Below are 24,749 nucleotides of genomic sequence, written 5' to 3'. Positions count from 1 at the left end.
TGATGCAACTGACAAGGGCTTAATTTCCAAAATATACAAACAGTTCATACAGCTCAATATCAAAAAAACAAACAACACAATCAAAAATGGGCAGAAGACCTAAACAGACATTTCTCCAAAGCTGCCATACAGATAGCCAAAAGGCACATGAAAAGATGCACAATATTGCTAATTAGAGAAAGGCAAGTCAAAACTAAAATGAGGCCATCATCAAAAAGCCTACAAATAATAAGTGCTGGAGAGGGTGTGGAGAAAAGGGAACCCTCCTACACTGTTGGTGGGAATGTAAGCTGGTCCAGCCACTATGGAGAACAGCAGAGAGGTTGCTTAAAAAACTAAAAATAGAGTTACCATATGATCCAGCAATCCCATTCCTGGGCATATATCCGGAAAAGATGAAAACTCTAACTCAAAAAGACACATGCACCCCAATGTTCATAGCAGCACTACTTACAATAGTCAAAACATGGAAGCAACCTAAGTGTCCATCAACAGATGAATGGATAAAGAAGATGTATACATATACACACACACACACACACACACACAATGGAATACTACTCAGCCAAAAAAAGAATAAAATAACATCATTTGCAGCAGTATAGATGAAATTAGAGATTATCATACTAAGTGAATTAAGTCACAAAGACAAGACAAATACCGTATGATACCACTTATATGGAGAATCTAAAAAACTGATACAAATGAACTTATTAGCAAACCAGAAACAGACTTACAGACATAGAAAACAAACTTTTGGTTACCAAATGGGAAAGGGGGGAGAGGGATAAATTAGGAGTTTGGGATTAACAGATACACACTACTGTATGTAAAACAGACAAATAACAAGGACCTTCTGTATAGCACAGGGAACTATATTCAGATCTTGTAATAACCTACAATGGAAATGAATCTGAAAAAGTTATATACACACATACGTGTGTATGTGTATATACACACACACACACACAATTTAATCACTGCTGTATTCAGTGAATATAGCAGTGACACAATACAACACTGTAAATCAACTATACTTCAATAAAAAATGTAAAATTTTATTGATATAACTATGACATATATTATATCACATACATTTCCCTAGAAATGAAGTCAATTAGTCATAGAATATTACATATTTAGAGAACAGCTACTTTGTCCCTCTTACCTGTTCCTGTCATTTCATTATCAGTCATATCTGGCAGTGCTTCTGGATTAGTTGTTGCTCTCTCCTGGTCATCAAGGTTGACCTCTGCAACAGAGTCTAATGAATCAAGCAGCACTACTGGAATAACATAAAAGAAAAAAATATTAGGAATATACAGAAGCTTGTATGGTTCCATAAACAAAATATTGAAATTGTATGCAATCTGTATAAAACCAAAGATAAATGTTTACATATAAAGAATACATAATCATAGATCTAAAAGAAGCACTTTATTCTTATATACAACAGAGTAGGCTTACATCAACACGTATCTATGCTTATATACAAGTCTAATTTATGTTTATATGTAAAAGGCAAAAGGTCTGCAAAAAATAACAAAAAATTTTTTCTTCCTCCAATTTCACTGACGTATAATCGCCAATTAAAAATTGTATATATTTGAGATCTATGACTTGTTGATTTGATAAACATACACATTGTGAAATAATCACCAAAATCAAGATAATTAACATATCCATTTACCCTTTTTTGTGTATGTGGTGAGAACACCTAATATCTCCCCTCTCAGCAAGTTTCAAGTAGTGTACAACATTAACTATAGTCACATTGTTGTGCATTATTTATCTCGCATAACTGAAACTTTGTACCCCTTGACCAACATCTTCCTATATCCCCCAACCCCAGCCTCTGGTAACCAACATTCTACTCTGTTTCTAGGAGATTGACATTTTTAGATTCCACATATGTGAGAATATGCAGTATGTCTTTCTTCATGTGGCTTATTTCACTTCATGTAAATGTCCTCCACATTCATCCATGTTGTTGCAAATGGCAGGATTTCTTTCTTTTTTTAAAGCGAAATATTACGCATGTAAATACATACTACATAGACATGTGTAATATTATATATACTACATCTTCTTTATTCATTTGTCTGTTGATGGACATTTAGGTTGTATCCATACCTTGGCTACTGTGAATAATGCTGCAGTAAACATGGGAGTACAGATATCTCTTCCAGATATATATCTAGAAGTGGGATTCTGAATAATAAGGTAGTTCCACTTTTAATTTTTTTCAGGAACTTCTATACTGTTTTCCATAAAGGCTGTGCCAATTTACATCCCTACCAACAGTGCACTAGAGTTCCCTTTTCTCCACATCCTCGCCAAAACTTATTTTTTCCTCTTTCTGGTAACAGTCATTCTAACAGGTGTGAGGTTGATATCTCATTGTGGTTTTGATCTGCATTTCCCCGATGATTAGTGAACTTCAGTATCTTTCCATACACCTGTTTGCCCATTTATATATCTTCTTTTGAGAAATGTCTATCTGGGTCCTCTGCTTTTAATTTTTTGTTGTTGTTGTTACTGAGTTGCATGAGTTTTTTGCATATTTTGGATATTAACCCTTTACCAGATACATGGTTTACAAATATTCTGTCCCACTTTATAGGTTGCCTTTTCACTCTGTTGTTTCCGTTGCTATGCAGAAGCTTTTTTTAGTTTAATGTAATACCATTTATCTATTTTTGCTTTTGTTGTCTGTGCTTTTGGGGTCATATCCAAAAAATTATTGCCTAGTGCAACATCAAGAAGCTTTTTTCCTATGTTTTCTTCTCATAGTTTTGCAGTTTCTGGTCTTATATTTAAGTCTTTGATCCATTTTGAGTTGATTTTTGTATGTGGCGTGAGATAAGGATCCAATTTCATTCTTCTGCACGTGGATGTCTAGTTTTCTGAACACAATGTATTGAAGAGACTACCTTTCCTCATTGTATATTCTTGGCACCCTTGTTGAAGATCAGGTGACACAGATGTATGGATTTATTTCTGGGCTATTCTGTTTCATTGCTTTTGTTTTTGCTTCATTGGTTTTATATGTCTGTTTTTATGCCAGTACCATACTGCTTTGGTTACTATAGCTTTGTAATACATTTTGAAATCAAGGAGTGTGATGCCTCCATGCTTTGCTCTTTCTCAAGTTTGCTTTGGCTATGTGAGGTCTTTTGTGGTTCCATACAAATTTTAGGATTGTTTTTTCTATTTCTGTGAAAAATATCATTGGAATTTGATAGGGATTTCGCTCAATCTGTAGGTCACTTTGGGTAGTATGAATGTTTTAACAGTATTAATTCTTCCAATCCATGAGCACAGAATATCTTTCCACGTATCTGTGTGTTTTCAACTTCCTTCCTCAATGTTTTATAGTTTTAAGCATAATTTACCTCGTTGATAAAATTTATTCCTAAGCATTATATTCTTTTTGATGTCACTGTAAATAGAATTGCTTTTCTGTAGTTTTCCTGAGGAATATTTGTCTGGTTTTGGTATCAAGGTGATGCTGGCCTTACAGAATGAGTCTGCAAAAATTCCCTCTTCCTGTATTTTTTGGAAGAGTTTAACAAGGACTGATATCAATACATCTTTGAATGTCTGGTACAATTTATCCATAAAGGCATGCTGGGCTTTTAAAAAATAAGTACTCTTAAATACAACAGGAAGAATTTAAGGTAGGCATAAGGAACGTATTATTGAGAAAATGTGTAAAGTTTAATTCATCAGAAAATATTTAAAAACAAAAATAGTAATTTATTCAGAATTATTTAGACGTAATTCTGAACAGACCAATTTTTCGCCAATGAAAATTTATGAATATATATAATATTTACCATTAGCCAGCATGCCAGTTTTCTCTTCTTCCTAAATTAAAAAAAGAAAATAGTTACATGATTTGAAACTGAAGTTACACGAAATGACTGCAATGCAAAAGAATAACAAAATTTGAAAGCCAGTGTTTTACTCCATGATGAAAAGATCAAGAAACGTGCTTTCCAGATTTCACCGACAATTCTATAAGACTAGAGAATGTAGCTGTGAGAGAATGTCTAGAAGTCTCTTCAGAACCTTGGTGATTACCAGCAATTAATTCAGGCCATTATAAGCCTTGTTTAAAGTATCTCAATGCCACTTGTTCATCCACCTTGCTCAGAAATTCTCCTACTTTTCGAACTCCAAGATAACATGGCTAGTTCATGTAAGATTCCTATTATAATATCACCATTTTCCCTATTGATCAAAATTAATGATCAAATATAAGTTGCACTCATCATTTCATCTACATTTTGAGACAAAATCTTCAAAAAAGGCAGGCCATCAAATGGCAAGATAGTTGAAATTTGTCAAAATTATAGGTTCCCTTAGAGTAAGTTTTCTAATTGTGTCACCTGTATTCTCCACTTGGATAGGCAGTGTATAGGATCCACCCATAAGAGCAGAGCTTTCATTCCTTCCTATTTTGACCCTTACTCAGACGGCTCTCTACTAGGCTTCCACATTTAGGTGGACACCTTTTTATACAGACTATACTTTCTTAATATACCAAACTATTGTGCCCTCTACTGACCTATTTATTTTTCTAGTAGAAATTACTGTAATACAAAGTATTGTAATTGCCATATTCCAAGTATGAATCCCATTAACTTTCTAAGCATAATTATCAGATCGTTTCAACCTTCATGTATTTCTAAGGTCATATCCTTTTCTCCCACAAACTGAGTGACATAATGATACCAAGGAAAAGTACTAGGTAAATTAAAAAATAAGAGTATTTCTTAATACCCAGAAAGCGATCCCTGCTTTTATTTAGAGTCTATGGTTTCAAATATGTTCAAAACATCTAGTCCTAACATACAGTTGCAAAAGAGACTGTATCCAGATCAAAACCAATATAACAAATAGTAATTGTCCTACTGGTTACTATTAGGTAGCTTCAAGGATAAGTTCTGTCTGGCAGGCAATATGGAGTAGTACCCTTAGCCAGTCTTGGTAGCCAATTCTTGGTAAGAACTGAGAAACAAGAGAATTAGAGTACAACAACACTTAATGTGAATGGAATAGTTTAGTTTACAATCTTAGCCCAGTAAGTTTCAGGCAGTAACGTCACTATTAGCATAAATACTGAGGCAGCTATGTATTGCACTTCACAAGGACAAGACCTACCAAAGAAAAGTATAGTTTAATATACCTGTTTAAAAATTAGATTTGAGATTTTAATGAAGTTTTCAATTTCTAAAGCTTAAAGGAAACTTGCCAAAAGAAATCTTTCAGAAAATCATCAACTGCCATGTATTTCATTAAGATTTAAATTTACACCTGAGTTAAGAAAACGTCTGAGTATTAAGAGACCTATAACTTTACAACGAGCTAGACTATAAAGAACTCTGTATTTTGAGCTCTTTATACAGCAACAGTCAGCTAAGGTGATGAAAGAAGTTTCCAAACTGTCAAACATATAATTGATACATACCTGTTTAGGTACATTTATTTTTTCTGATTTGGAATTTTCTTTGGAATTAGTCTCTTCTTTAGGAGTCAAAGGTACATCAATATCCTCATCTTCAAAATCATCACTATAATTTTCTGAAGAAAATAGTTTTAAAAATACAAGGATCATACTGTCAAAAAAGTCAAATTCCATGAAAATATTACTGATTTCCAAAAGAAGTCTGCATAAGAGTAATTTATTTAAATGTTAACATAAAGATACCTTGAAGAACATACTTTTTTGGGCAAAGATTTAAAGAGAATTCAATTCTTAAGATTTGGGTTTTATTTTTGTACTTTCAAACAGTTATCAGTTTTACATTTTTAATATTTTGTATAATTAACCAACTGAAAATTTCTAGAGCTGTTCAAGAAATTTTATATCTTTAAAAAAAACTTCAATTACTTGATTTTTTAAAGACAAAAATCTCAAAATTGCTTACTTATAAAAGGGAGCACTTTTGTGAAATCTTGACACTCTTAAACAAAAGGTTGGATTTTGCTTATTTTTTTAAGTTGGTTTTTTTTGTCTTTATAGGTATCTCTTCTGTAACCCTTAAGCAGTTCTTATGAAAGGTCTATCTCTGACCCCTCCCTCAGGTAAATACTAGCCTTATATGACCTCCACTGTTTCTTAATCCTGGGCACTTCTCAGCTAAAGTCCCACATTATATCTCAATGGCTTTGTAGCAGAAGGGAAAGGTGTGTCCATGTTAATATGATGCCATCAAGCTACTTATGGCAAAGGTGGGCAGGCATTATCTGGCCAGGATCTCTTCATCAATTTTCAATTCGTTGTTTACAGCCGTTAAATCAAAGGACTGACTGAGATTTGTGGGCTATAGAACAGGAATAGCCTTTTCAGAGTGGAACTGATCATTCATAATCTTATTTGTATTTCAAAAGTCAGATCACATTCAGAGACAGGATGGCCTGATGGGAGAAAGACTGCACAAGGTACAAGACAGTCTGCTTCTGGAATGGCCATCCTTCAGTCTTCTCTTAGAAGAGAGGGGACAACTTGAATGTGATTAACAATGGAAGTCTGAAAATAATTAAGTTAAATAGAGGTGCTTTCAGTGAGATCTACTTACAGAAACATCTCCATGTTAGTTCATAAGGAATACAATGGTGGAATAGCATGGGTATTGTGACTTAGGTAGATAAGCTAGGTGAGTTGGTTAACTACATCAATATCTACATTCTGAGGACGAGAAGCACACCTTTCCTCCTCTTCTATATAAGAAAGAACACTGCCTGGGATTTTCTAAATATCAGTAGACATAATTCAATTCACAAAACAGTTACTGAGAAATTACCTTGTATTAGACAAATTCTAGATGCTAGGACCAATATCAGATGATTAAGATCCTAATATTCTAGTGGGAATCACTGAATTTTAAGTACCTCAGTGATTAGTCTTTCTTAAGTAAAGATGATAAAACAAGGAGAGAGGAGATAAGGGAGGGTATGACTATGAACTCAGACAACTACTTGGGATTTGGGAACTATCTGAAATCAATGGAGGGGGATGCAGCGTTTGTGTCACTGCAAAGAAGCAGTATAAGAAACAGTTTGGGTAGTGTGGCATAGTGCTTAGAGCATGACCAGGAGCCAGAAGACTTGGATTCAATTCCTGGTTCTACTGTTTTCAGCTGCAGAACCAAAAGCAGGTCACAAACCCTCTTTGCCTCATTTTTCCCATCTGTAAAGTAGGGATGATAATAGTACTTATTTCAGAGGGTTGCTGAGGAGATTAACAGTTAAAGTGTTATATAATATGTAGTATATATCAGTGTTAGCCATTATGTTTAGCAGTAGTAATTATCTTTGTTAGTATTATTATAGCTTGTGTTGCACTTAATCTGAATTGAAAGTTAATAAAGCCAAATATTATTTCTGATTAAGAAAAGTCCTAATCTAATGTGCATTTTTCAAAACTACATTTTGTTAGTTGCACTTACTAACTGAATAGTCTGTAGGCAAACACTATTGTCCAACATATAAAAGACCAACCTCCTCCTCATGAATTTGTCATGATTAAACTAGGTTTGAAGCAAGAAGGAAATGCCACTGGTAGTCACAGACAGAAATGAGACAGGACAAGAAATAACAGGAAGGAAAACAGCATATCAGAGATTTCTGAAAGAAACACCAAGGGAAATTAAGTATATATAAAAATGAAAGAATAAAACCCAATTGAAAAGGTGGTTCTCATATGAAAAATATCAGAGACAATAATATCCAGCTCTTTCACACTGTTTGGGAAACAATGAGAATATTAATTTTTATCGTTCTGACCTTTTGACAGGAAGATGTTACACACGTTATATGTTTCTACTATTATATTCTATACCCTTGTAACTTTGAAAAGATTATTTGCATAAATAGAAAATAGGTAAACAATTCTCAATGTAAAAGATCTAAAAGATACATTTTAGAGACATTTTTCATTCTCTGTTGGAAAATTTGGCTGTCAATTTTAATTTAAGTATGATGCAATCTAGAGGACTTTCTCCTCTACCATCTTGGATATCAAGGACTTTGTAAATAATGAGTAAAATGGACAAAATATATGAAACAATTGTTTTCAGACACTGGACAATCGATAGCACAAAAATATGATTCCCAAGAAAGATAACAAGTGAGCTGAGCCCTACGTTCACTAGAAGGTATGTACATCCTGGAGCGCTGAGCAGGGAGGAGGAGATCAAGAAGGTCTCACTGTGTTAAGGATACAGAGATAAGAGTACAGAAAAGACAAGGTGATTAGAAGCTGCAGGGGAGTGATAAAGAGAGAAGGTACTGATGCAGAAATAGAGCACTAGAAATCTACATGGAGTAGATTTCTGAATCTTTCCTGGAGTCTTTCCTGAATACTGAGTCATGTATGTGCAGCTGGAGCAGAGAATAACTGGGAAGCTGCAGGCTAGACAGACAGTTCCCAGAGTTCGCACAGGGTAAGGAGATTCTGAAGCTCTAACCAGCTTAAGTGGAAAAAATCCTCATTGTCCAGTAGGGGCATTCAGTGGAAATCTCAGGAGGGCTGTGTGTGAGTAGCAGGGTCAAACTCTGCTAGACTAAGTAAGGATCCTCTTGACGTCTCCTAACAAAGCAGAAGAAAAGGCTTGAAAGGATCAAGCTATCTGCCAGAACAAAGCTCAATACTCCTTAAAAGAAGAAAACAAGATCCAGACACTCAACAATGTAAAAAATCTATAATATATTCAACACTCAGTTAAAAAATTACTAGAATTACAAGGAGGAAAAAGTGACCACAACTAGGAGAAGAAGCAGCCAACAGAATGAGACCCAGAAATGAACAAATACTGGGATCAGCAGACTATACTCAATGTTGGGGACTTGGAAACATACTAAAGAGATGAAAAAACAAATCCAAAAGAAACTGCTAGAGCAAAAGGAAAAAAGAATCATTCAATGAATTAACAAAACATTAAAGAAAAGAAGAAAAAAAATCAGTGAACTTAAGACACTGCAATAAAAACTGAAGCAGAGAGGAGAAAAGGTTTAAAAAATGAAATAGTCTTAGTGACCTGTGGGACAAAATTTAACTTTCTAACATACTTGTAATTAGGATCAGAAAGCAAGGGGTGGCAGAAATGATATTTGAATAATTAATGGCAAAAACATTTTTTGATTTTGATGGAAACTATAAATTCACAAATCAATTGATGCTGAACCAGCTCCAAACAGGATAAATACAAGAAACAAACAGGATAAATACAAGAAAAGTACACCAAGATCATCCTCATCAAATTGCCACAAAACTGGCCTAAAGAGAAAAATTTGAAAACAGAGGGAAAAGAAGACAATATATATACAAAATCACAATAACAGGAATTACCACTGACGGCTCATGAGAAATAATGTCAGAGGACAATAGAATGAAATCATTAAAGTGCTCAAAGAAATAAAAACTACCTACAATTTTATATCAAGCAAAAGTGTTCTTCAAAAACAAAGGCAAAATATACTTTCAGATAAACAAAACCTCAGAGAAATTATCCCTAGTAGACCTGCACTGCAAGAAAAGTTAAGGAGGTTTCTCATGCTGAACAAAAATAATACTAGATAGAAACTCAAAATACTACTAGATAGCAACTATTTGGAAGTTGGTAAGAGAAGAAGTCTTAAAAGTTCTCATCACAAGAAAAAATTTTTTTGTAATTATGTAAAGTGACAGATGTTAACTAGACTTATTATGGTGCTCATTTCACAATGTATAGATATTAAATCATTATGTTGTACACCTGAAATTAATATGTTATGTATGTCGATTATATCTTAATTTTAAAATAAACTTTTAAAATTCATTTCAAAATAAAAAGTTAAAAAAAAGAAACTCAAATCTATGCAAAGAAATACAAGTCATTGGGAACGGTAAATACATGGATAAATAGAAATTTTTACATATGTATAAATTTTTTTACCTTCCTTAAAATTTTTTTAAAATGATAACAGATTGTTAAAAGCAATAATAATAATGATAATAGTAATAATACTGCTGTATTGTGGGGTTTTTAAGACATGTAGAAGAAAAATGTATGCCAAAAATAGCAAAAAGGTTGGGGGAAGTTTACTGTTAAGATTCATGTAATGTGGTATAATGTTATTTCAAAGTAGACTCTAGTAAGATAAAGATGCATATTGTGAATCACAGGGCAACTAAGAAAAAAATACAGCAAAGAAGTACAACTAACAACCCAAAAGAAGGGTTAAGATGGAATGGTATAAATACTCAATCCAATAAAATGTAGCACAAAAGCAATAACCAAAAAAAGATGGGAAGATAAAAAAATGAATGGCAAAACAGTAAATAACCATACCAATGAATATATTTTTGCAAAGGGTAGAAACATTTCAATTAAAAGTCTGAGATTGTCAGATTGGATATAAAAGCAAAACTCAGCTATATGCTACCAAAAGAAAACCATTTAAAATATAGAAACACAAACACATTAAAAGTCAAACGATGGAAAAAGACACACCTCCCTCACCATGCTTTGGAGGTATTTGTCCTGACTGCACACATTCTTCTGGTCCTAGCACAAAAGTCCTTTTTCTGTCTCCCAAATGGGTCCACTACCCACTCCCAACAAATGAAGCAGTCCTGCACTTACAACAATTTCTTAGTAGCTCTAATTGTGCTGTAGGCAACTCACTCTACCTGTTCAAGCTCTTTCCAAGATAATATGATTTTCCTTTTATTTTTCTCTTATCAATGTCTTTATTAAAAGCTATATTATCTTTTCAAATACTGTAAATTTTAGAACCATTGAAATTACCTGCCAGTTCTTCATGTTTTGATTCATCCTCATGTTTATCTTCAGTCAGTTCCACATTAGCTTGATTACTGGAAAAATATTTACTTAATTTAGTATTACATGTTAATAATACATTACCATGCAATATTTTGTGTATATTTTTTAAAAACCTCTAACATTACATATTTCTTCTCAAGTACTTTTGTTCTGGCAAAAGCTAAAAATTTGGAAGCTATGAGGGAAATGTTTTGAAAATAAAGGATCTAAGACTAATTGTAGTTGCCAAAGTAATACAAAGGGGAAAAAATGCCATTTTCTTAATTTTATACACAAATATACACAATTTTATACATAAATATGTGCATTTACATTTCTCAGGGCCCAGCCAGCCTTTCTACGCTAAAGATTAGGAACTGACCACAAGCTGTAAGAATCAGTGAAGTCTATGTGGAGACCAGAAAAAAACTGCCAGAATCAGCATTTACATGCTAAGAAGCAATTTCATCCTGAAATGGAAGCTGAAAGAGAGCCTTGAGCCAGTAAATACTCAGCAAGGTGACGAGAGCTACTTTTAATTATATTGGATATATTAGTTCATATACTGCCTTCCTTCAAACCAAAGAATCAGTTCTACCTTTTTCAGTCCCCCAACCATGGCTTTAGTGAGATCATTAGCAGATCAAGAAACTATAAACTCTAATTAGCAGAAAATACCATTGCATACTCAATACACTACTGCACTCTGACTAGGCTGTTCTTGCGTAGAAATACCAGTAGTTAAGAATATCGTTAAGAACAAAGAAATGTTAAGAAATATTGCAAAGGGGCAAAAACTTGTGGCCAGCAAACCTGTGTATGTTTAATCTGTGTCACTGTTAGGACAGGCAACCACCATGGGCCCTGATGGTCCCTAGGTGTTCTTGCTGGGTATGCCCAGAACGCAAGGCACAGACCCTCCCCTTCCTAGGTCATTTCTCAGGGTTGTGTGCACTGAGCAACTTTGAGAGATGAGGCAATGTTTCTGCCCCCAAAGCAGGCTTGTTTCCGCTTACTCTAAAGCAAAGATTCCCCAAGTTCAGTGACCCTCTCCTGTAAAGCAACCCATTGCACTGGCAAACAGCCATCATGGACCCCGTGAACCTTGTGGGGCATGGGAAACTAAGGCAAATAAACGTGACCCTCAGGTCCTGCTTTTGTGATGAGAAATAAAGTCCATTTGTTTCTGACCCAGGAATCTTGTGTCTATTGTCAGCATTCATAAAACTGGCAGGCTGACTTGTCAGCTTGCAAGTAGGGTAAAAGTCTCAGACACAGTTCATAAGGGTCACTGCTTTGTCCACTGTCCAAGAAAATAAGCATCTTGAGGAGACCAGGCACTCTAATGACCAGAGGCTATGAGTCTCCTGATCCTTAATTTAAATATAGTTTGGTGTTCTTAAAATCTTAAAATTGTAATCTGGCTTCCATTTATAACTTAAAAAATTAAATGGAAAACTGAAACTGAGGAAATTAAAGATATAAGGTTTCAAAGAAGTCTTGAGAATGCCAAAGGCCTGCGGCACTTACAAGGCATCAGTTTAGTCAATTAGTAGAATTTCCAGGATAAATGAGGTCCCCTAATAATCATTAGGGTCAACCATACACAAAGGGAGGACACAAACCAAATCGGTCTTTGCTCCCTGGTTCCTCCTTCCCTTTTTGTTCCTGTTTCCCCTGAGTTTATAATAGCTACCAGGCTGGACTCTCTTACTGATCTTACCTCTGGAAAATCACTTAATAAATTACCTTCCTAGTTAGGTCTATTTGGCAATGTGCTATTCATTTCAAAAGTACCTCATGCATGAAATTTCAGATCTCTAGAGGTTCTCAAATACACATCAACATTTTCCAGCCTATATATATATGTAAATATAAATCATATTCTACACACACACACATAAGCTACCCCTGACCAAAATAATGAAGAGAAAATAGAATTAAAACTAAGATTTAAATTTTGCCTGTTATATATGTTTACCCCTTCAATTCCATACATCTACCAGCCTTTCAAAAATATAAAGACACAAAAATCACTCAATGATTAGTTTATATTGTATTTACATTACCTATGTAAAGCTTTAAAATGTGTGGAGTCATTAGAATCCAATTCTTTATTTAATCTGGAGTAATCAATGGAAGATGTGAAGCCTTTCTCAAGCCTGGCAAAAAATTGCTCTTTTTCCTCTTGCTCTGCTAATGTGTCCAATCCCAATCCAAGAATGCTATGATTGAGCTCAGGAACTACTATCTCTAAATGGAAAGCACAAATATATTTCATTAACACATAGAATTTTGAAAAAATTAATTTTAACGATGCATTTATTGACATTACATAGTCAGACTTCAAAAAACTTGAAACATACTTCACTTAATCTCTTACTCAAATATAGCTTTATATTCATTATAATATGTAAGGCTATGAAGCTTCTCCAGGGGTATAATTCTAAACCTTCTAGGAAGATATTAAATCTGTCTACACGCTTCAGTAAAGGAGGCTCCAAGATAGTTATGAGTTAACTTTCCTAAAAGTCCTGATTATAAGCATAGTAATTAACCTCTCAACTCACATCCCTCACAATTCTTACCATTGGCCTCTAAGCTGTCAATACTTAAGATAGAGGTTCCACTGCTCTTAAGAAACTGAATCCTTTCAGCAGATTCCTCTTCTATTTCCATAATAGGCTGAGGAGTCTTCTTTGTTTTCAAATAGCTTACATTTGTTCCAAGTAGTCCTGGGATGGGATTTAATATAGTTGGATATTTATGTTAAGAGAATTGTTTTGACTACTATGCCAACACAGTAGTACTGTTATACTAGCTTAGACTAGTTGTACTGTTATATTAGTTATACTAGTAGACCGTAGCTATGAAATAAATCTGGTCTATGAAATAAAAATCCACCAGACCCAAAATTCACAAAACAAAAATTACAATTCTATTTGACTACAGTGCATCTTATTAAGTGGAATATTTCAACAACTTGCATAATGAGACGAGATTTTTTAAAAATGATTTTGAAGCACAAGTACTTAATACAGTATACCATGCCACTTGGGGAAGTAATCCCAGGGCAGGAGTCAACGGTCAGACCACACTCATCTACATAGGCTGGGGGGGAGGGTTTTGCTCTTCATTCTAAAAGCACTAGAAAACACTGGAAAAGTTATATAATATCAAAATTTCTTTATCCTCGCAGTATATATTTGTTGTAAAAAACTGATATATGGGAAAAAATAACTATACTATATGATACAAATAATAAGATTAGAAAAATACCACTTTTGCTTAGAAGGAAGCCTTATTGAGAAGTTACAAATTGTGATTTCAATTTCCTACTTAGCATCCTATCGGAGAGGCTTTAGAAACAAATTATTTTATGGCTCTGTGTGAATAATGGTTTTAACTGATCCAGTAACAGCTGGAGAAAATCAGGAGATATATCTACAGGCACTTCAAATGAAAACATACACGCCAAGGTCAGGGTGCCGTCGGGGCATCTGTCCAGGGTCTCAGCCCGGCTCTGAAGATGGACTCAGGGATGTGACCCACACTAACCAACCTCATTTGAGACTAATACAACTGAAACCAAGATCCAATTCAGTTATTTATAATGAAGAGTATAACCAGTAGGAGAATTAGACGGTTTCACTAACTAGACAGAACATTTTGTCCTTATGGCAACTGAAAGAGAAAGCAAAATTATAAGATTGAAGTAGCTCAATGTTGATGTTTAATGGCATCTATGTAAGATTGGGAATGCAATCCTCTCAAAAGGGGTGTTCAATTCTCCCTTAGAAGCTTCTATACTCTTGATGGCAGGCATCATATTTAGTTTTCGCATACTAGTGCCAAGTACTGAGAACATAACATGAACTCAATAAACGTTTGTGACTGAACCAGGGACCAGGTTATACCCCTGGGCAGAGGAACCTTCTTCCGCTGTGTTTAAATGGACACTGTCAAAGTCTCCTTCCTAAGTATCCTTTGCATCCTTTACTAATCAAATCCACTCTGATTGATACATTCTTTTAAAAAAAATTTAGTATCTTTAGTCAGGTTACATTTAAGTGTTGGTCTAGGACCTATTCTTTTCCTTTAGGGTGAGTTTGCATACTCCATCTCTGATTCATTACTTTCTAGATAAAGATTTTAATGCTAAATAAGTCACAAATCATTGTCAATTATTTCAATAGTACTTAATCATATAATATCCTTTTCAAGCATCAATAGGGGGAAAGATTCTAAAACATAATTCTTCACGTGCAAACTTTAGCACTGTGCGTGGTTTATGGATTTATGAAAACACACTGAACTTTTCAATAAGGCAATTCCTTACTGTAAAGTATTAAGAAGAACAGAGAAGTGACTATCAAATTCACAGTAACATTTATTTATTAAACACATTTATTATTTACTGTTGAGGGTCAAGGAGCACAAGGAAAAAGAAGAGATATACAAATCCTATCAGTTCATAAAATGGTGCTTAGTGATACACAAATATTGTGAACATAGGTACTTAACAGAGGTAGTCTGAGGATCCTTGTGAATACAGCAGTATCATATATAGTAGCTATACTGAAGAAAACACCCAGAGAGTAATTTTCTATTTGTAAAGATGTGAGTAGGAATAGTTCCAAAAAAGATATACACATGTGCTAGACAGGATCAATAATGAGTTATTTACTATTAAGGTAATAAAATTATTTTTTTCTACTGTCATTAACAGAGAGCAATACCAAAATCTATAGATTTGTTAAAATCTTCCCAATGCAGTGACATTAATACATTGTCAGATATTTTATTAAATCACTTTAAATCCATTTACCATTAAACATGATAATATATAAATATACCTAACATTATTCATCAGCTTAAATTGAGGAACGATAAATTATTTCAATGTAAAATAATCTGATAATGCAGAAACACAGATTCCCTATTATATAAAAAATATATCATAAAGTAATACGAAAATCAAGTCAAACTTCAAAAATTCACACTATTAGTATTATTTTCCTTATATATTTATTAAAAGCATGGTAAGAAAATCCAGAATTAAAAGTCTTGTTTGGGCTTCCCTGGTGGCGCAGTGGTTGAGAATCTGCCTGCTAATGCAGGGGACATGGGTTCGAGCCCTGGTCTGGGAAGATCCCACATGCCGCGGAGCAACTAGGCCCGTGAGCCACAACTACCGAGCCTGCACGTATGGAGCCTGTGCTCTGCAACAAGAGAGGCCATGATAGTGAGAGGTCCGTGCACCGCGATGAAGAGTGGTCCCCGCTTGCCACAACTAGAGAAAGCCCTCGCACAGAAACGAAGACCCAACACAGCCAAAAATAAACACACAAATGTGGGGTTAAAAAAAAAAAAAAAGTCTTGACTGCCCCTCTGTGGTCAAATAACTTAAAATTAAAAATCAGCAATATTTACCACCATCTTCAAATTCATCTTCAGTTATCCACCATGGCACTGTATCATTCTTCTTCACTTCTTTAGGTTGTCTAGGTGTTTTATTTGAATTTTCAAAAGAATCATCTGAAAGCTAAATCATATACAAGCTAGTGAATTTTAAATTCAAGAATCCCAGATTTATCACTGAAAATGTTTCTTTGTTCTCTGATATTTCAGTTATCACCTAAACATTCTCAGCAATTACGTATAAATTCATATATTTCTAGACTTATGGGGTCAAAATAACTTAAACATCAAGAATACATCTCTGAACACTGATTTCATACTCAGAACTAAACAAGCAGACGAAACAAGGAGAAAAACATCAACAATAAAAACAAAGAAATAAAAAACTTGATCAAGAAACCTAATCAGGAAGGAATAAAAGGATATAATCCTTTTTTAGACACTATCTCGGGTCTAAGAATAAATAATGATTGTGCAAAATCACCTAGCATCACTCTAGAGGAACACAAAATTCTAAGACCAGGAAGAACTGAGTGTGAGGTGTTTACCAGAGAAATTTGCATTTGTCACAATGATTAATAAACTTTAATAAACTTTTATTTGTCCTTTTCTACTCTTCAGGTTCAAATCTTACTACAATCCTAAACCCCTACTCTAACCCCGATCTACCACCCTTACTCTCAGCCAATAACTTGGGCTCTCTCTTCACAGAGAAAATAAAGACCTTAGGTCAAAAACCACCTTCTTTCTCCTTCCCCTCACTCTACCACTAAACTGCTTTCCTCTCTCAGAAGAGCAATTCTTTCCTCCACTCCCAGGAGAAACTGCAGAGGGGCCACCTCCCACCTCACCAAGTTCTCGCTTGCTGGGTTATCCTAATGCATCTCTGCACCTCACTCCCTCCGCAATCTCCTTGCCCTCCTTCCCTCAGGTTATAAACTTGCTCATCATTGCATCCCCAGGGCCTAGCACAGCACCTGGCATAATTGTATAGTATAAAAATGAACACTTGGGCTTCCCTGGTGGCGCAGTGGTTGAGAGTCCGCCTGCCAATGCAGGGGACACAGGTTCGTGCCCCAGTCCGGGAAAATTCCACATGCCGCGGAGCGGCTGGGCCCGTGAGCCATGGCCGCTGAGCCTGCGCGTCCGGAGCCTGTGCTCCGCAACGGGAGAGGCCACAACAGTGAGAGGCCCGTGTACCGGAAAAAAAAAAAAAAGAATGAACACTTAAGTCTACCCTACTTAAAAAAAACAAAACAAACAAACAAAACAAAGAAAACAGGCAAAGTTCCTTACTCCTACCTCCCTTTCATTCTATCTATCATCTTTCCTTTATGTACATTCTAACTTCTCCAGGTCACTGTTAAACCCCTTAAAATCTGGTCCCCATCCAAAACAGCTCTCCTCAGTCACCACAGGCCTCCTACATGCCACAAATAAAGGATGACTGTTAGTCACCTCCCTGATCATACCATGGAGTTTGACATGGTGACCAACTCTCACTTCGGGCAAATCTCGCCCTTTGACCTCATAGCACCACCTCCTCCAGGTTATACTTCACCTCTGTGACCTTTCCTAACCAACTCTAATAGCTCTTGGCCCTTTTGCCCTTTTCTTTAACACGAGACTTCCCCAGGACTCTGCTCTTGGTCCTTTTTATCCTTATTCTACACACTTTTTCTGGAGAAGAAATCAACGTTTATTAATTACTTGCCTGCTCTATGTCAGGATCTATACTCAGGTTATTTTAGTCTTTAAATAATCCAGCAGAGATTTACTGATGGGGAAGTAAGCTCAGAGAAGTTAAGCAACTTGTCCAGGTTGTGACTATCAGTAAGTGATACAGAGCTGGGATTCAAACTTGGGTTTCTCTAACTAAGGCCTGTCCACTTTCAAATACTCTATGTCCCCAACTAGGACATTGGTACCTGGGGCACTTCTTAAACTTCTGAGATGACTACACACACATTTCCACCTGCCAACCAAAAAACTCTACCCCAGTGACTTGTAAGAATGCCATTTTTAAATCTTCGAAAAGAACTCACTGTCTTCCTTGACCACCAGGCAGGATGAGGGGAGGAGAAAAGAAAGAGTATTCTTTACTCCATCTGAATTTTAGTTGCATCACCTTCCACACAGTCTTATACTTCACTGTCACGCTGAAATGTTCCATTTCTCTCTTTCTATGTCTCGCTGTTTACCAAACTCTGACAATCTGCCTCAGATTCAGTTTTTTCCTCCTAAACCCATGGCTATGTAAAAGTGTGAAATAAGGACTATAAGTTTTTGGAGCCAGACAGATCTGAGTTCAAACTTTTAACTTCAAAATAAGCTAGTTCTGTTGCTTAGGGAAAATTACGCCTCTTTTCAGTTTATACATATATAAAACAAGCATGGCGACACTGACCTTGCAGGGCTGTGGCAAAGATCAGCAAAGAAACAGAGAATGCCCATCCTACTGTCTAATACATAGTAGGTATTCTCACTTCTGACAATCTTCCACACTGCTTTCTAGGCTACTATCATTAAACACGAAACAAAACAAAACAGCTGGCCGCTGAGTTAACAACAGTGCTCGTGAGGATATGGAGAAACTGGAACCCTAATATTACTAATACACTGCTGGTGAGAGTAAAATGGCACAGCCGTTTAGGAAACAGTCTGACAGTTCCTCCAAAGGTTAAACATAGAGCTACCATATGACCCAGCATTCCCACTCCTAGGTATACACACAAGAGAAGTGAAAACATACAACCACACAAAAACTTATATACAATTGTCATAGCGGCACTATTCATAATTGCTAGAAAGTGGAAAGAACTCAAATGTCCATCAGCTGATAAGTAGGTAAACAAAATGTGGTAAATCCATACGACGGAATATTATTCAGCTATAAAAAAGGAATGAGGTGCTGATAGATATGACAACATAAATGAACCTTGAAATTGTTACGTTAAGTAGAACAAGCTGTAAGAAAAACATATGGAATCGGGTAGGAAGGGAAGAAAAGTGATCAGGTCAGGACCTGTTCCCCAGGGAAGGGACACAGAAAAGGAAGGGGATTAAAAGGCTTGGAAACCCACTCTGGGTAGTAGGTGGCTAGAACCACATATTGGGGGCCACAGCCCTGGGGTCTGCCACTGGGAAGATGAGTCCCCATAGCTGGTTATAAAACCAGTGGGACCGACAGTGGGGCTGTAAGAAACCGAGACTCTGCTCGTGAAGAGTGTGCACATATTTCCTTACTCCCGAAACAAGGTGGAAGAAGCAGAATGAAACTGCACGGGACTCTGGCTGGTTTCCTATGACCACCCTGGCACAAGGCCTGGCCCAAGCCAAACCCCTACTCCAGCCCCTCTTGCTCCAGCACTACTCCTCTCTGGGGCAAAGATGACAATGTGACAATGCTAGGAGAGGAAGGAGTACATGCTTATAGGGAACAGCACCAGCTGGCACCCAACCCTCAAGGCTTCTGCTCCAGCACCTTGGGACTCACTCCCACCCCTCATAGGGTGGTGCTGGCCACTGAGTGAGGAGAAGCCCTGGCTCACACCTGGCTCTGCCTTGAGCCCCTTCGTCTCCAGTCCCACCTCTTACCAAAGTGATAGCTGCCAGCACACCCTGGAGAAAGACACAGCTCCGGCTTACGTGAGATCCAGCTCTCCCATCAAAGCCACCAGGCACGTGCAGACTGCACAGGGACACTCCCACAAAGGGGCACCCCTTCAAGATGGGGATAGGTAACTGTTTCACTTAATTTCATAGAGACAGAGAAAGTTAAACAAAATGAGAGGACAGAAGAACTTGTTTCAAACAAAAGAACAAGAAAAACAACTAATGAAACAGAGAGAAATAATTTACCAGATAAGAAGTTCAAAGCATTACTAATAAGAATGCTGAAAAAGGAATAGATGAACACAGTATTTTAACAAAATTAGAAAATATAAAAGAACCAGCCAGAAGTGAAGAATACACCTGTAATGAAAAACACACTAGAACGAATTAACAGCAGACTAGGTGATACAGAAGAATGCATAAGTGATCTGGAAGACAGAATAATGGAAATCACCCAATCAGACATGAAAAAAAAACCAATTTAAAAAATGAAAACAATTTAAGGGAACTCTGAGATACCATCAAGTGTACCAACATTCATACTATAGGTGTCCCAGATGGAGAACCCAGAGAGAAAGGAGTTGAAAATTTATTTGATGAAATTATGGCTGAAAACTTCTTGAACCTGAGTAAGTAATCAGATATCCAGGTACAGGAGGCACAGAGAGTCCCAAATAAAATGAACCCAAATAGACCCACACCAAGACATATCACGATTAAAGTGTTATTAAAACATTAAAAGTTAAAGAGGTTATTCTAAAGGCAGCAAGAGAAACACAAAGAGTCACATACAAGTGAACCCCACCCCCCAAAAGCTATCAGCTGATTTTTCTGCAGAAACTTTGCAGGCCAGAAGGGAACAGCATGATATATTTAAGGTGCAAAAGGGAAAAACCTAAAACCTAGGATACTCTACCCAGCAAAATTATAATTTGGAATTAAAGGACAGATGAAAAACTTCTCAAACAAGCAAAGACTAGAAGAGTTCATCAATACTAAATTGACCCTAAAGGAAATGTTAAAGGGTCTTCTCTCAGTGGAAAAGAAAATGCTACAACAAGAAGTAGACATGTATAGGAAAAGAAAAACCCCACTAATAATGACAAATATATAGTAAAGGCTGTGGATCAACCACTTAAATAAGCTAGTACAAAGATTCAAAGACAAAAATTGTATAATCAGCTATAACTATAATAAAAAGGTAAAGGATAAACATGAAGATGTAAAATATGACACAAAAACACAAAATGTTGGGGAAGGGAGAAAAAAATGTAGAACTTTTAGAATGTGTTTGAACTTAAATGAAACAAGTTTAAAACAAGTGGATATAACCATAGATCAACATATATGAACCCCATGGTAACCAGAAATACAAACCCAATAATGGACACACAAAAACTGGAGAGAAAGGAGCACAAGCATACCACTAAAGAAAATCATCAAATCACAGGGGAAGAAACAAAAAGAAGGAGAAAAGAACAGAGAATAAGTACAAAAACCAGAAAAGAGTAACAAAATGGCAGTACGAACATACCTATCAATGATTGCTTTAAATGTGAATGGACTAAATGCTCCACTCAAAAGACATAGGGTGGTTGATTGGACAAAAAAACAAGACCCATCTATATGCTGCTTACAAGAGACTCGCTTCAGAGATAAAGACACACACAGACTGAAAGTGAGGGGCTAGAAGTTATTTCATGCAAATGGAAACAAGACAGCTGGGGTAGCAATACTCATATCAGACGAAACAGACTTTAAAACAAAGTCTATAACAAAAGGCAAGTAGGGCATTGTATAATGATACAGGGATCAATACAAAAGAGGATATAACATTCATTAAAATATATGCAACTAATATAGGAGCATCTAAATATATAAAGCAAATGTTAACAGCTATAAATGGAGAAACTGGCAATAATACAAAAGTAGTAGGGAATGTTAATACCCAATTGGACAGATGGACAGATCATCCAGACAGAAAATCAGTAAGGTAACACTGGCCTTAAATGACAAATTAGACCAGATGGACTAATAGATATCTACAGGATATTCCATCCAAAACCAGCAGAATACACATTATTTTCAAGTGAACATAGAACATTCTCTAGGGCAGACCACATTCTAGGCCACAAAAAAGTCTCAACGAATTTAAGAGGACAGAAATTATATCAAGCATTTTTTCCGATCACCATGGTATAAACTAGATATCAATTATAGGAAGAAAAATGGGAAAAACACAAACATGTGGAGACTAAATGACATGCTACTAAAAACACAATGGGTCAATGAAGAAATCAAGGAGGAAATCAGAAAATACCTTAAGACAAATGAAAATAAAAACACAACTTTCTGAAATTATGGGATGTAGCAAAAGCAGTTCTAAGAGGAATGTTTACAATGATACAGGCCTACTTTAAGAAACAAGAAAAATCTCAAACAAACAACATAACCTACCATCCAAAGGAATTAGAAAAAGAAGAACAAAGTTCAAAGTCAGCAGAAGAAAGGAAATAATAAATACCAGAGAGGAAATAGAGACCAAAAAAATAAAATAAAATAAATTTTAAAAATCAATGAAACCAAGAGCTGTTTTTTTGAAATAATAAAGAATTTTTTTTTTTTTTTGGTTGCATGGCATCTTAGTTGTAGCAGGCAGGCTCCCCAGTTGTAGTCACAGGCTCCTTAGTTGAAGCACGCGGGCTCCTCAGCTGTGGCTCCAGGGGTCCTTAGTTTCAGCTTGCCAGCTCCTTAGGTGCAGCTCATGGGCTCCTTAGTTGTGGCTCACAGGCTCCTTAGTCACGGCATGCAGGCTCCCTAGTTATGGCATGTGAATCCCTAGTTGCAGCATGCATGTGGTATCTAGTTCCCTGAACAGGGATCAAACCCGAGCCCTCCACATTGGGAGTGTGGAGTCTTATCCACTGCTCCACCAGGCAGGGAAGTCCCCCGCAAAATTAAGAAAATTGATAAGCCTTAAGCCAGGGGTTCAACAAGAAAAAAGAGGACCCAAACAAACAAAATAAAAAAGAAAGAGGAGAACTAACAACCAATATCACAGATAATAAAATCATAAGACAATACTACAAACAGTTACATATCAACAAATTGGACAACCTAAGAAATGGATTAACTTCTAAAAACATACAATCTTCCAAAACAGAATCAGGAAGACACAGACAATGTGAACAGACCAATCACTAGTAGTATAACTGAATTAGTAATCAGAAACTTCCAGCAAACCAAAGTCCAGGATAGCTTCACAGGAGAATTCCACCAAACATATAAAAAGCTAATATCCTTCTCAACCTATTCCAAAAAACAGAAGAGAGGACACTCCCAAATTCATTCTACAAGGTCACATTACCCTGATATTAGAAACAGACAAAGACACTACAAAAAAAGAAAACTGCAGGCTGATATCTCTGATGAATATAGATGCAGAAATCCTCAACAAACTTAATTCAACAATATATAAAAAGAATCATACACCATGATCAAGTAGGACTTACTCTAGGGATGCAAAGATGGTTCAATATTTGCAAGTCAATCAATGTGATACACCACATTAACAAGTCACATGATCATCTCAATAAATACAGAGAAAGCATTTGACAAAATTCAATATCCATTCATGACAAAAACTCTCATCAAAGTTGGTATCTAAACTCATATCGCAACGTAAAAAAGGTCATTTATGACAAACCCACAGCTAACATCATATTCATTGGTGAAAAACTGAAAGCGCTTCCTCTAAAATCAGGAACAAGATAAGGATGCCCACTCTCACCACTTCTATTTAATAAAGTATTGGAAGTCCTAGTCAGAGCAATCAGACATGAAAAGAAATAAAAGGCTTCCAAATTGAAAGGGAAGATGTAAAGCTGTCAGTATTTGCAGATGGCATGATACTACATATAGAAAACCCTAAAGTCTTCACCAAAAAACTCTCAGAATTAATAAATGGATTCAGCAGCTTTGTAGGATACAAGATTAATATACAGAAATCTGTTGCTTTTCTATACACTCATAATGAACTATCAGAAAGAGTAAGAAAACCATCCTTTTTAAAATCACATCCAAAAGAATAAAATACATAGGAATAAACTTAATCAAGGAGGTGAAAAACTCAGTCTGAAAACTATAAAACATTGATGAAGGAAACTGAGGATGATACAATGAAATGGCAAGATAGCTCGTGTTCATGGATTGGAAGAATTGATGTTGTTAAAATGTCCATGCTACCCAAAGCAAGCTACAGATTTAATGCAATACCTGTCAAAACATGTACGACATTTTTCACAGAACTAGAACAAATAATCCTAAAATTTATACGGAACAACTAAAGACCCTGAAAAGCCAAAGCAGTGTTGAGAAAAAAGAACAAAGCTAAAGGTATTAAGCTCCCTGACTTCAGCTCCCTGACTTCAGACTATACTAGGAAGCTCCAGTAATCACAACACAAAAACGAACACATCCATCAACAGAACAGAATAGAGCCCAGAAATAAACCCGTGCACTTATGGTCAATTAATCTACAACAAAGAAGAATTTACATTGGAAAAAAGACAGTCTCTTATTGAAGTAAGTGGTGCTGGGAAAACTGGACAGCTACATGTAAAAGAATGAAATTAGAACATTTTCGCACACCATATATCAATACAAAACTAAACTCAAAATGGAGTAAAGACCTAAGTATAAAACCTGAAACTGGGCTTCCCTGGTGGCGCAGTGGTTGAGAGTCCACCTGCTCATGCAGGGGACACGGGTTCGTGCCCCGGTCTGGGAAGATCCCACATGCCGCAGAGTGGCTGGGCCTGTGAGCCATGGCCGCTGAGCCTGCACGTCCGGAGCCTGTGCTCCGCAATGGGAGAGGCCACAACAGTGAGAGGCCCGTGT

General features: G+C 36.1%; 1 protein-coding gene across 4 annotated transcripts in view; it reads right to left on the bottom strand.

Moving 5' to 3' along the window:
* The window catches only part of CEP162 (centrosomal protein 162), a 96,338-nt gene that overhangs the window by 68,546 nt on the left and 3,043 nt on the right, over nucleotides 1-24,749 (bottom strand). For 3 of the 4 annotated variants that reach the window (XM_027091304.1, XM_027091296.1, XM_027091300.1), the window contains exons 3-9: nucleotides 16,248-16,359; nucleotides 13,403-13,549; nucleotides 12,884-13,067; nucleotides 10,800-10,867; nucleotides 5,477-5,589; nucleotides 3,840-3,870; nucleotides 1,169-1,285 (exon numbers count right to left, since the gene is read on the bottom strand). In XM_027091304.1, coding sequence (XP_026947105.1) covers nucleotides 1,169-1,285; nucleotides 3,840-3,870; nucleotides 5,477-5,589; nucleotides 10,800-10,867; nucleotides 12,884-13,067; nucleotides 13,403-13,549; nucleotides 16,248-16,359 — 772 coding nt within the window. The remainder of the gene's footprint in view (nucleotides 1-1,168; nucleotides 1,286-3,839; nucleotides 3,871-5,476; nucleotides 5,590-10,799; nucleotides 10,868-12,883; nucleotides 13,068-13,402; nucleotides 13,550-16,247; nucleotides 16,360-24,749) is intronic. The other variant, XM_027091308.1, reaches the window with a different exon arrangement.

This window comes from Aethalodelphis obliquidens, unplaced genomic scaffold (assembly GCF_003676395.1).
Source record: "Aethalodelphis obliquidens isolate GAN/ISIS:26980383/991018 unplaced genomic scaffold, ASM367639v1 scaffold3, whole genome shotgun sequence".
NCBI classification, from domain to species: Eukaryota; Metazoa; Chordata; class Mammalia; order Artiodactyla; family Delphinidae; genus Aethalodelphis; species Aethalodelphis obliquidens.
This window is presented reverse-complemented; position numbering and strand designations above follow the sequence as displayed.